Source organism: Patagioenas fasciata, chromosome 5 (genome assembly GCF_037038585.1).
Source record: "Patagioenas fasciata isolate bPatFas1 chromosome 5, bPatFas1.hap1, whole genome shotgun sequence".
NCBI classification, from domain to species: domain Eukaryota; kingdom Metazoa; phylum Chordata; class Aves; order Columbiformes; family Columbidae; genus Patagioenas; species Patagioenas fasciata.
In genome coordinates, this window is record NC_092524.1 from 32,170,610 (window position 1) to 32,184,848 (window position 14,239).

At 40.1% G+C, this 14,239-nt stretch overlaps 1 protein-coding gene across 2 annotated transcripts in view; it reads right to left on the reverse strand.

Annotated features, from left to right (window-relative positions):
* Nucleotides 1-10,805, reverse strand: part of PAPLN (papilin, proteoglycan like sulfated glycoprotein) — a 49,153-nt gene extending 38,348 nt beyond the window's left edge. Inside the window, exons 1-2 of one of the 2 annotated variants that reach the window (XM_065839392.2) lie at nt 10,762-10,805; nt 922-984 (exon numbers count right to left, since the gene is read on the reverse strand). In XM_065839392.2, coding sequence (XP_065695464.1) covers nt 922-984; nt 10,762-10,767 — 69 coding nt within the window. In that variant the 5' untranslated portion in view covers nt 10,768-10,805. The remainder of the gene's footprint in view (nt 1-921; nt 985-10,761) is intronic. The other variant, XM_065839393.2, reaches the window with a different exon arrangement.
* Nucleotides 10,806-14,239: the final 3,434 nt, after the last annotated feature.

Consider the following 14,239-nt stretch of genomic DNA (forward strand, 5'->3'; position numbering starts at 1 on the left):
ACAGTGCATTATGTTTCTGATTCTTTTAAAATATAACTCCATCTTCTATTACATGTGAGCTACTAAGATCTTCTTTAAGCCTATTTCCATCTGTAAGATAGGAAATCTATGATGACTAACAAACTGCTTAATTTCTGGTCCCTCATCCCTGATCTTCAAAGAAGGCCTAGAAAGCATTTGCAAATGCTGAATCCAGGAGCAGAAATTCATAATCGTACTAAAGATTAGAAGTTACGGATTCATTAATTTTAATGGCATATTTATAGTTTCTCACTACTCCCACAAAACGCTTACTCCAGGTGATAATTACCTCTTTTTTTCCCCCTCTTCTCTCTTCCTTTACACCTAACAAACATAACACTTCTTCCTTTGCTAACACTTCCACTCTATTCAGCAGGCCACCTTTTACCTCAGATGTCCAACTAATTAATATAATTGAAGTTAAACTCAGAGAAACTGTTCTCAAACTGAATTTACTTCAGAAAGATCCTACTTCTCTCTCAAAAAGGATGAGGAACCCCAGTTCCTAATAGCTGCATTCTTTTTCTGACAAAATCAAATTGGCTGAACTAAAGATTATCTCCCCCAGTAAAGATAAACTATGTGGCTTAGACACTAAGACAAAAGAAAAGAGAGGAAAAAACAGCTAACCAAAGACTCTTTTTTATTTTTACTTCAGGTGACAAATCTCTGTAGGTTTGAAGCAGATAACAAACCAGACACAAAGACACTACAAGAATTTTGTTGTTTAATTGCCATGTAAGATTTTTCAAAACATGTACCACAGTAGGCCTAATGACTTGAACCTATTAGCTCTTTCAGGAATGCTTTCTATAAAACACTTGAGTTGTAGATGTTGACAGTCCTTCGCAGAACTGTCTTTCATTTCTCATAACAGTGTTCAGAAAAGCTTTTACTTACCGAAAATGCAGAAAGTGGCATCACTGCTAGCATGAGCAGAAGGAACAAGTTCTTCATCTCTGCCTGTGGGAACAGAAAGACTATTGATCAGAATTGCTTGCTTCTTTGCTGCGTGTACAGCGGGAAAGCTAAAATACCATGCAGTACAAACAAAGGTAGAACTAAAATCAAGGTGAGAGTAGAAAAATGGTTTTATCACTACACTCCCTGAATAGATGATGGCAACTGCAAAGACAAATCATCCTGCACATAAAGTCGGAATGTAATTATGGAGTGAAAATATTTCTCTGAACTCTCCTCTGGAATGACGAGAACACCGTCCCCGGGCACAGTGGAAGATGCATGTTGATGCATGTCTTCCCTCTCACCCTTTTACATATACATATGATAAAATACTTGAAGATTTTAATTATTTCAACCAACCCAAGGTAAGAAATTCCGGAGTTAACATTTCTGTACATTTTATTCTATATTCCTCCTTTGTGAAGCTTCATGTCTGTCTTTATGTGATCTTGCTTGTTTAAAATCCTACAGTTCACTATGGACAGCTATAGCTAGATTCAACCATCAGTCTTTATATCCCTCTGCAGAGCTAGAAAGGATATCAGTCCACAGAGACTGGTAGGGCAGCATACAACAGGATACAACAGTTCCTAAAAATCCAGGCTTTATGCACATTTGGGACCACAATACTTCATTGGTCCATTGCCCATTGCTACTTTATTCTTCGTCTTTTGAGTTGCAGCAACCAAGCCCACACCAACCACCACTCACCAGCTTTTACAGCTGTGACTACAGACACTTTTGCCACTAGAGACTGCCTGTTTCTTGTGACCATTTTCTCATGACCTCATGACCAGTTGATTGAGCCCAGAACGAAGAGATGGATTAGATATTCCTAGCACAGTTCTACCTAGTCTAAGCTTCTTTCTAGCTTGGGAAAAGGAAAGATAGAGAAATCTTCCTTTTAGAATGCATAAAAGCAGCAAGGAAGAATAGTTTCATCGGTCATTGTAACAACATCTGTTTTAACAGTAAAACTTCATATGAAACTCCTTTAGTCTGACCTATTAAATCCAAAATACAGAATGCATATCACTATTAGCAATGATAATATTGATATAAAGTAATTGTTGCATAAGAATATCAATTAAGAAACAAAATATACCGAAAATGAAACCTACTTGATCTAGTATTTGTGTATTTCAGGTTACTTTATGATGAGCAACCATTTTTCTTACAGTGCTAGGCCTCACTGAATCACAGCTGATTTCAACTCTGTAAGTCCATTTATACCATGGATTTTGACACTCCCAACATTTACAGTGCTGGGAATGAAAACTTGTTTTTAATATTTTTCTTTTCAGATGTAAAAGCCACTGAGTGCTGAAAATCCAGTTGCACGAAATTCTGTGTGCAAAATAGTACTGAACAGGGAAAATCAAACTGGGAAAACAAGAACTGGTAAGCTTCTCTCCTTATATGCTGAGCACCAATCATTTGATTAATAAGAAAATGAAGCTACAGAAGCTTTTTATATGACTAGGCTTCCATTAATTTCGGGTTAGTTGTTCTTAAGAAACTGAGGGAAGACTGTGTACTCTGTATCACCCACACATGTTACTACTCCTCCCATTCAAGTCAACGAAGGAACAACTTGGAGATGCCATCCACAAGAGGCCAAATACAATCTCTGCTGTTGAGGCCAATAGCCAAAACATGTTAGATCTGCGTCACAAGCCTATCCAACTGCCAAATCACGTTCATGGGATAAGGACAGCCAGGAGAGACCCTTTTGCTACAAGTTCTGTGTGTACAAACCACAAAGATTTTCAGAAGCAGCTTATAATGTTCTCAAACCACAAGCAAAGGGCACTGTAAAAACAGTGTCTTCCTTGAATGGTGTTGGTGTCAAACTGAGGTAAATCTTTGAGACTGATCAGCTCCTCTTCCTACTGCCCAGAGAAAAAAATCTCTCTTCCCCAGCATTCCTCTCTCTCCGTCTTCCTTTCCAGCACCTGCCAGGTTCACAGAGATGGCCGTGGAAGTCACATCGCTTGCTCCAGCAGCCTTGCTCTGTGACTAATGGGCTGCCCACTCAGTCTCTCCTGGCATCTGAGCCAAGAGATGGAGAGGGAGCTGGGCTCCAGGAGAAGAGACTAGAGAATTAGCTCACCAGGTTGGTGGAGGTTTTCAGCCAGATGGAATAAAAAGATTCAGTGAGGAGACAACTAGAGACAGCAGTTAATGTTTGAGACAATCTCCTGCATTAAAGAAGCAAGAGGTTACAGCTCTGGTGCTCACCTGTATTTTTTTGGTATTGCACTTGCGTGGAAACTGCAGTCATATGTCTAACATCTGGCTCAAATTTCACAATAAAAAGTTTAGACCATCCAGCCCTATTAAACTAGTCAACAGATTCCAGGAAGGATGGTCAGAAGGAAGAACAAGGCCTTCTGTATTCTATTAAGTCCCCCACTGCAGAACTAATCTCATGTCTGATTCTCTGAGCTTCAACAAACTTGTTATTTTAAAAGCTTCCTCAGATTTTGTATTCAGCATTGATCCCTTCTGCCTTCCTTTTAACCAGGAACAACACAGATGGGATTGGGGAATCTGCCTGAAGCCTTTGAAAAAAGGTCAAGTTCTGTTTCTAGATTTAACAGCTCTTTCACTCCTTGTAGGACTTGGGATACATCAGCATATGTTTATTCTGCTTGTTTGCCATTCTCACCGAAGGCTGGGTGTGCGGGGGAAGGAATGAAAAGGACAGTGTTTTGCAGTGCTTTCACTTGTAACAACAGCAGCTGCTGCTCCCTGTGCCTCCTGCCCTTCTTCAGCTCTTTTCAACCCTCCCCAGCTCCCTTTTCCCACTGTGTGCTAGAGCAGCATCGCCACCCCCTCCATCCTGAAACAGCAGCAAGGCCTAAGGGGAAATGGTGACTTTATGCTCAAGATATGGAACAGCTGCTGGAAAGCTCACACGGAGAAATTCCTGCCATAGAGCTAAAATATGAAGTTAGCTCAGTGAGAGAGATTATGAGAATCAGTTCGAAGTAAGTAACAAGCAACCAGAATCTTGAACCAGAACTAGTGGAGTACCCAGCTAAAGTATCTGTTCCATACACCACAAGAGATTCAAATTGCCTAGCCAGCCACATCTGGCATTAACTGTTCAGGGTAGGCGAGTAAAAGGGTTGAAGTGATGACTGGTTCCAGCCTTCTGTAAGTTGTGTCAAAAAGAGCCCAGATGCTGGACTAAGAGATGCTGGCCCAAGCTCTTCTGAACAAAGAGAAGCTCAAACTTGGCTCTGACTTTACCAGCTCAGGACCCTTACTTCTATTCCAAAACAGTATGGATCCATTCATATATTGTGGAAATTTCAGAAACTTCTGAAAGGATGTTCTAGTGCCCTTTCTGAACTGCCTCCACAGCACCTCCTTCTCCCTGGCACTGTGGACAGAAGGGCCAGAGCACCACAAAGGAAATGGCTGGAATTTCATAGCTCTGGACAAGAACTCCAGTACAAATGGAAATTGGGATAAGCACCATTATTTCAGGGCTTAACACTGAACCCACTCAGGAAAGAAGCTTTTGTCTTAACAAATAGAAGGTCTAGAAACAACACATGGAGATTTCTCTATAATGGAGCCAGAAATGAACTGCTGTAAAAACATTGAGTTGCAAATTCTTGTCCAGGGCCATACAGGCTTAGCAAGATCAATCAAATCTTCATTAAGACAAGGAGTACATTTCAGAATCAAGGACAGTTTTAATGACTCCTGTATTTATTTTATATTTGTGCAAACTCCACCTTCCAGCGCACAACCAAGGTTCAAGATTGCTTACTTAAACTTGGCATCTTCTACAAATAACCTCTAAACATCCAGGTTCCTAGGAAAACAACATCTACATTGCCCGTGTATATATATATATATGTAAAAATAACTTTGAATCAGTTGGCTAATTTCAAGGTTTCCTAAACATAAATTTAACTTTTGTTTGAGGGAAATAATACTAGGCCAGGACAGAGAGACACGTTAGAATTTTTTAACCTGTTCAGATGACTTTTTTCCTCCCCAATGAGAGGGAATCCAAACTTGAAAGATGTTACAAATAATCCAGCCTTGCTTAAACATGAACTTAAGATGTTTAGACACTACAGAATCAGATCACAAAGTCAGAAGAGCACAGGTTTCATGACTTCCATTGCTCATAGGCTTATTGGTCTCGGTTTTTCTCAGTTCTTTTTGAAAATAATTTGACAGCCAGTCCTATATGGCTCTCCTCTGTTGAGCCTATCAGATTGGTCTTCTTTTGCATGTGAATAGCATTTCTAAATAATCTTTTGGCCAAAGACACATACCACATTTGTGGGTCAGGGACTGTTCTGGGAGTAGCAAAGCCACCTAGCGATACTTCAGCAGGTCCTTAAAGCTCATTTCATCTCCCAGCTGAGGATTTGAATTACCCAGCACAGCTCTATTATTCCCATCTGAGGTAGCCCTGACACAGAAGCTGCTTTTGCATTGCTTGCGAGCCACAGGTTGGCTGCCTTTGCAATAAATATTTGCCTGTTGCAATATAGATAGACATTACTTATTGTAAAGTTTAGCACGTCCAACAGCAAGGCAGAAGTTGCCATTGTGATACCACTGCTCACACCTTTTCAGAGTTTTCCTTCCTGTTCCTCCACTCCCAACTCCAACCCGCTTTAACACATCATTTCTTACTCAGCTGTTGTATTTTCAGAAGTTTGGTTGAAGGAGGCGGGAAGTCAGAAAGGATGGTAATATTTTGCCCAGTTATCCATTGGCATATTGTTTTTTAGCCATTTACTCAAAGCAAAGTCTTTTAGCTTTTAGACTTATTACATTTTCTAAAGACATTATGATTTTTGCTTTGCACTCAAATGTCCAACATATCTCAGTTCCAGCTTCCTTTTACTTGCCCTGTCTACTGAGAAGCACCTTTTAAGCTTTCAGTGGAAGAGTTAAAAGGAGAAAATACATACCAACAGCAAAGCATGAGATGAAAGTGAGGAGAAAAAGGGGCTCCATGGAGCAAAGATCCAGGGTAGGGAAAAAGCTCCTTTCATTTAGGCTGAGAGTAGAGTTGGGAGAGCAGGAGAACCACATCACACAGCCCAGAGGAACCAAGAAACTAATCACCCCTTTAGGCAAAGGATGCCACATGCAAGATACTTCTTAATATGCCTGTTTTCTTCTGTAACTACAGTAAACCATGTTTTGTTTGACATTTTTCCAAAGAAAATCCTGGACCTGATGTCCTTTGGGCTAGGGCAGATAAGCCAATTAGTGTGCACATTCCTGTTGAAGTGGGAGGATGCCAAATTTCCTTTGCCTTGACCACAGGATGAACCACATTCATGAAGAGCTGCTTATATACAAAGCAACAGATAGATGTTTATAAAGATGTGTTTAAATACAAGACTGGTTGGAAGGGCTTAGTGGGAGAGAAAATAAAGAAGAGCATGACACAAGTTGCACAAATAAAAGTTTTAAGGAGATATCTTTACCATTGGTATCCAGATTTATTAATTCACTCAAAATGCATGTTAGGAGTTGAAGAGTCTTCATCAAGAAATTAGTCCTGCTGAGATATACTTTCAGCCATATTTCGCACATTATGAAAGATAAAGTTATTCTAGCTGAAAGTTTAACATTCACCTTGTTAAACAAACAAACAAGGTACAAAAACTTACTAATAAGCACAGCAGCAGAGCACCATCTGGCTGGAGAACTGAGCAGTGGTGCCATACAAGCATCTTCTTGATCGCTCTATCAAGAGGCTTTCATCTCAGCCTTCAGCCTGATTCATGACAGGCACAGAAATCTTCACTGGGACATCACTTAATGCGGCTGACTCAGAGTGACAACATTTCTACAGAGGACTTCTACAGCAATGCCAAGTTCAGCAACACCTGAGGAAGCTGTAGCAGCCTCTGTCACACAGCTTTAATCCAAATGCTAAAATTACACAAAACCGTAACTGAAAAATCGTCAGGTGTAAGAGCAAGATCAGACTTGGAAACACACAGAAGCCCTAGTGAGGCTTCATGCCATGCCCTACTTGGGGGTAGGGAAGAGGCTGACCTGCTTCTGTCTCACTCTCCAAAATCCACAGTGAAGCATCTAAGGTTTAGGTCAGGGAAGCAGCATCTTCCAAGTAAATGTGGTGACTATGCCAGGAGCTAATACAGTATTTCATGAGGACAGTTTTCTGTCTCCCTATTAGTATCAGCCAAGATTCAATTTTCTGCAGCCAGTGTTCCACTATTAGGTTTGCGGCTAGGGATTTATTATAAGGAGTAAAGACAGGATTCTGCCTTCTATTTTGGTAGCCTTACTGTTCTTAGCTGCTAATTAAATCTGGGAGCACATAGGGATAAAGACAAGTGCATGGAGAGTAATTTAGACAGTTAACATCGCAACAAAAAGCCATACACTGCCTATGGAAAATACATGACAAGGATATAATATCTCAAACACTAACATAATTGAAAAGGAATAGCTAACAACCATTCACATTTACTACTGTCCTGTCACAGCTCAAGCTTCAATTATATGCCTTATTTTGCCTGATCTGAAATAATATATTACCCAACACTGAGCATTGCTCAGTGTCAGCTAGCTGAGATTAATCCCTTCCAATTCAAATCCTGGGGAATTCTTTAGGAAAAGAAAGGATTTCAATGCTGTAAAATTACTTCCAATTTCATTTAACTTCACTCCATCGTAAATATACATATGGCAGTCTTCTGACTCGTGCAAGGGGTTTAAAAAGTTTTTTAAAATAGTGTGATCTCAAAAGGAAACTTTAAAACAATGCAAATTATTTTATTTCTCTTTTCAAGATCTGCATCTCTGTTCACCAAGAGGTTGCTAGCACCACATTCAACAGTATGCTTGTAGTATTCGTAAGGAACACCTGCATTACCTCTAAATAAATTTGCTCCAGGACTAATAACATAGATGGGAAAACATGAGAGTATTCACCTCATGTGGGTTTTGATTGTGGCTGCCTCTACATCATTTTTGGAACCAGATAGCTTTAAAAAAACAAAGAAAAAGTAACTCAGTTTTAACTGTATCTATCTGTAAAAATGCCAAGCAGGCCACCCGTGTGTGGGTACATCTGTTCCCTAAGGAATCACCCTTACTGTGCTGCAGACACACCTTCAGCAGTATGAAGCAGGAATTCCTCCCCCGAGAAGTCAGTGGGCCTACTCTGCAAAAGAAATGAAGAGGAAAAAAAAAACAAACCTGGAACTTTTGGCTAACAAACTTATGAAGCAGTGGAATTAGGGCTGCTGTCTCTAAGGATACCAGACCTAGCATCTTTCATCTGTCACTAAAAATTAACTTCATCAGAAATGATCTTAGGAGGGTGCGATCACACTGCAGTGCCTGGAGAGATCTCAAAGGAAGCACATGCTTGACTGTGTGATCACAGCAAAATGACAACAGTGTGATCTAAAAATAAATTTGTTCTTTACTCTGAAGCTGGTTTCTCCCACAAATGCCTAAACCAGAGCCTCCAATTACCGCTTTAAGGGCCAGGCAGAGAAATAAACAATCTGTGGATGGTACTTGTTTTCTGCACGTCTCGTCTGCATGTCAAGGGGGTGAGCTTGTTACTGTGGGAGAAAGCATGAACAGAGGTTTGTACATTGAATATGAATATGAGTAGCTACCCACTCAAATCCTCTTAAAGTCCCTCCTCAGACATCTAGTAATCCTTATTATTCATCATCCAAGACAAAACTGGACCACAACAAATCACATTTTGGAACCAGAAGTGTTAAAAAATGAGGCAGTGAAACTGTAGCCAGCAGAGTATAATTTCCAGTGAAATAAGTTCTTTTGACAAGTCCATCATACTATGGGCATAACTGCATATGGCTGTACTGAATCAGAGCAATCATCCTTCACTGTCTAGGCTCAGTAGCTACACTGGGTACACTGAGGGGTTTATCATCAGTTTTGTATAATTCTTCCCACAGACCTAACAGCAAAGCAACTTATTTCCTCTGTAGTTCACTGAGCATCAATATGCCACTAGGAGAACATTTTCCCCCTCACCCGACTAATGATGAGCCTATAACATGAAGCATGAGAACTGTCATATTTGTAATTCTATCTTTTCTAGATGCTGGTCTTTCACAAAACAGCAGCTCTCATCCTCTTATAAAAAAGGCTATTTGTTTGCTTTGTGTTGATGAGTCACAAAGTACATACATGATCTAATAAAATGGTTAACATTTTATTAACATTTGAGGACCCTTCTGAACAAAGAGAAAGCCTTCTGGCAGCCTAAGCCCTACCTGTTCTGAAGCACAGAACAGTTTTTTGTCTTATTTACATTGCATTCAGAAGAAGGGGCCCTCAATCAATACCAGAGGTTTGTAGTGTGTGGTTCCCTGCCACTCCCACCTAGGTTCCTCAGTTAATCAGAATGCCTGTGTTTCTTTAGAATAAAATTTGCTCTTTTAGCTCAAAATCAAGTACCACCAGGAAAACCAGTTGCAACAACATAACTCTGTTCCCATTTCCTAAACTCTTTCAGCAAGTCAGGGCACAGCCACTCACACAGATGCCAACTGAACCTTGGGGCCTAATTTGCAAGGCAAGTAATCCCTTAAGCAACTCAATTAGGTGAGGTCTACCAGTGTTCTCTTTTACCAAGCTGCTAAGTAGCTGGATCTGAGGGTGAGCCAAACCCAACCCAAAAAGAGACATATAGAATCTGCATCAAAAAGTACTGCACTTACTGAGCAACAGCATTCAAGATCATCCATTCTCTAACTTCATTATGCTACTATAATGCTATGGAGATATCCACTTTCCCCTTAAAATCAAGACAACTTCATTTGTTTGATACTTAACTCTATTTTATATCTATATATCTATCTCTCTATATATAGATATATACATATATAGATATACATACACAGAGATACCAGCAAACAAAAACCTACAGCCTTGCTTGAAAAGTCAGCTCAAAATAATTTGTCACTCAGCTTTTTTCAAATGCTACAGAGCAGACTGTTTACTAGTAGACAGATTTGGACTATGGACATGCCTCAGAGTAACTACCCCAACCCCAGCATTTCTGTGAAGCTACCAAGAATTTACATTCATGAAGCAAAAGATTTTAAAAACAAACACCTCCTAGATGTCAGGATGCTCCACAATGTATGAGAACCTGAAAATATGCTTGAAACAGAAATCTCAATTATCTCGCACTGGATAGGAAAATATGCTAAAAACAAAACTTCCAGAGACAGCAAGTTTTGTTTTTTTTTTTTTAAATATTAATCTTGTTATTTACTAACATGAATAAATATTGCCAAAGATACATGGTCCTACCTACCTTTGTTGCTCATCACAAACACTTCCATTTGCTCCCTGTAACAGCAGAGCATTTGTCCCAAAAATCCAGAATGTGGCTGTCCAACACACGTCTGCAAAGCACACTGGCTCACCAACATGTTGCACCTCAGAAAGAATGGTTTCTCATGGCTGCTCTGTCTACAGAGACTTGGAAATGCTTTGGCATTGCAGAGTGTGGTACATCTCTAAGAAGCCAGGAGAGAAATATTTAAGAGGCAAGCCAGCTTGCAGGGAACCTGTTGAAGGGCACTCGTAAGTGTAATGCAGAAGTGGTAAAATAAACTCCAAGTATTGTGAAGACACTTTCAAAAGTAATAAGTGGAAGTGTTTACAAAACCCTGTTAGGGTCTTTAAAGACAGACCTAAAGAAATGTACTAACACCAGTTATTCCTAGTAACTATGAACTCCAAGACTTGCATTACCTTCATCAAAGATTTGAAACTCAGTTTTTAAATCAGCTGCTCCTCTGCCTCCACCTGCCCACCCACGAGGAACACCAAGGCATCGGGCTTCCTCAGGGGTGACAGATCCAAGCCTGCAAACCTCCCCTTTTCGCAAGCAGCTCTGTTGGCTCTGACAGCACCATTTGACTGGGGGGAAGCCCCCAAAGGGATACTGTCTCACACAGCTGAAAGCAATGCAAAGCAGATTAGAAGGCACTCCCTCCCCTCAGCGCATGAAGAGAAGTATTTGTGTACTCCAGAGGTGATCATTGGAGAGACAAGAGTCCTAGCACCTGGGCAAGCTTTTATTCCTACCAGCAAAAATTATGTTTCTCCAGTCAACATCCCTGCTACTTTTGTCCAGCATCCTATCAAACTGAAACCTTCCTCTTCCACCTCCCTGCTCCCCTCACCTATAATGTCAGGAACAGCAGTTTTGATTGCATTAAGTCTCAGTGTAGCTAACTGCGAGTGAAAGAGGTTTATGTTCACCAAGTACATGGAGTGTCTTCTTGCCTGCCTTCTACAAAATAAGATTTTGCATCCATAAGGACTCCAGTCTCTCATCTCTCCTGTACTCTTTTAAATGAAGGCAAAAAAGGTGGGAAATGAAAAATAGTTTAAAAAGCACGAACAACACTGAAAAGATTATTAGAAAATAAATATCACAATAGAGGGATCAGGAGACAGCCCAGAATACAAAGTTAACTCTTACCTTCTGTGTGTACCTGTGCAAGGTGAGTGCAAAAGCTGGAGACACTGACACCCCTCTGCAGCCAAGCTTCAAAGCCCACTTTCCTATAGTTCTGGCTCAAACAGTGTCTCTCAAACGCTCTTCTCTCCAGCTTCTGTTTGGTTACTAATCCTTACTGCACAGGAAAAGGAGAGTTGTATTTCATTTAACCCCTGCAGCCTTGAAGTTTCTTCACAAGAGTTTTTGCTTTTGCTTGGGAAAGCCAGAGTCATAAGCACGCACTCATGCACGCTTTGGAATTGTTCCTAGCTCCCGTAGCCTGTGTGAGCACACACGTGGGTTCTAAACCTTGAGTTACTGCAGGGGTGGGGCCCTTTGCAACTAGTTTTATTTTAGCTGTGGGCAGCATATCAAAAGAGAGACAGTTATCCACAGATCACTATTCATTTTCAGTGAGTTCCCAACTATAAAAAAAAATGTATTTAACTTAACATTTGCTTTAAAATTAAAGCCTGAATCACAGCTCACAGATATGCTTTTGACTAATTAAAGTTTGAACTTAAACACAATTCACAACTAGATATGGCTTTAGGCACAGTTAAGCAAATCCCTAAGGTCTGAAAATACCAGCACTTTGGATACAGATCTGAATTTAAGCAAAGACAATGGCTGCTCAGGTTGCTCCATTTTTTCCTCTAACAAATGCCATATAACTCAGAAACCCTCTGAAAAATCCCATGAAGAAAGAATTTAGCAATAACAAAAAGAAAACTGTTAAGGGAAAAGGAATCTTGTTGGATGCATTACAAGGAAAAACTTGTGCTGTTAATCATGTGGATATTAGAGAAACCATTGCATAACAACTTACGTGTTGCTATTGTTTTGTCTTGAAAACAGACAATTCCCCCCTTCCCACCCCAATTTTGTTCTCTGCTTAGTAGTAAAACAAATAAATATTGAAACACAGAGATTACCAATCTGTAATAATAGATTGTGGTCCAGCAATTATAAAAGCTACAAGCATTTCAACTCTACTTTATGTCAGATGTCTCCAAGATTATGAAAATATCTTTAAAGTCTTAAGTTTGGGTTAGTCTTTTCGATTGTCTTTCAGTTTTAGAGTCCTGTTTCATCAGTAGTTCATTGGAAACCATGAGAAAGAGAACCTTGCTTTCAGAAGGAAAGATGCAGCTTCTACCTTTAGGTAATTCCACGTGTTGGATCATCCAGGGAAGACATCAAGATGTGCAATGAAGTTTCCAGAACTGGTATCACTACTCCCTTTTTGGCCACACTACTGCTTTAGATGATAAAAGGAGACAATGTCCTTGGCAACTGTCGACAAGCCTGGACACACGTAGCTCCAAATAAAATAGGAAGTTTCTAGCAGCCTCATAAGAGCACTGGGTGACACAGAAATAATTTTATTCCGGGCCTACAGCTCTTTTCAGTCCTGCTGGTCAATCCCTGCCTGGCAACCAGCCATGAAAGGCACACGCTACTCAAATCCTACTATTACACATCCCACAGGGGACAGAGTTCAAATATAAGTCACACCTTTTCCACACACACAAGCAATCCTGTACTTTTCTGTTCAAACCAATTCTGTTCACAATAAACAAGGATAAACCCTAACAGGAAAACCAAAATAAAATGGCAACACCTCGAACAAGAAGCAGGGGAACCCCAAAAACTTGAAAGATAAAACACACCCCAGAAAAGGGCCTAATGGTGGTGTTGAGACATGGCTACCTATGTTCCCCTTGTCAGGAGAGACAACAACTGGACATTGCTGATGCCTTAGTAAGAATATATAAATTATTGTCTTTCCCCTTTAAATATGAATTTTCTTCTAAGAAAATAAATCGGGCCCTGGACCAAGCTGTAGGCCCAACTTTTTCATCATAGAGAAGTTACATCAGCACATGCTTTTTCTTTACCCACCTATGCTCTCTGCTGGCCATTGGCTGTGGCCATCCTGCCAGATGTCACAGTTATATCCTAAGCTTCATGATATTTGATCAAACCAAAATCTGAACCCTTGACGTTATATGAGTAAACCACACTTTCAGATCAGTTTAAATCTTTTAGACTGCATCACTGGCAAGAAAATGCTCAAAATCCAACCTCAAAGGTTCAAAAGTTAGGAGGCAAAAAACCCGCGACTCCAGATGAATTCATAAATACCTGATTCTTAAAATTTCTTCTCGCAGTAGCAGAACCCACAATTCATGCTTTTTTTGAAATACCAAGCTTAGTAGTGTTCTTGTGTTCTTGTTGATAGTTAAAATGACAAGGGAGTTCAGAGACAGGGAAAATGTGACTGTTCATGCTGGAGTCTAGCCAGAATACATCCAAAAAACAGCTGTGCCTACTGCATTAAAGCAGATACTGCGTAAACACATCTGGATTCATTTTTAACCCCATGAAGGCTTAATAGATAACCTCCTGAGATGCTGAAATAAAACAAGAAATGACCAGACTTTTACCACAACTAAGCAACAGGAAACATTGATGAAACTCCCTTTTTTAACAAAAGGAAAAAAAAAAAAATCCGCTCATACTTGCTGGTTCCAGTAGAGACATGGCAAAATCAGAGTCTGCTAGTGTGGGATTTGAATGCGAGGCCAGCCCATACCAGGAAAAAGACAATGCAAACATGAAGGAAACCTTTGCCCTATAGTTCCACAGAGAGTTTTGCATGCATACGTTTTTTCTGGGAGAAAGAACATGATCTCTGTATGGAAATTGTTTTCAACACCT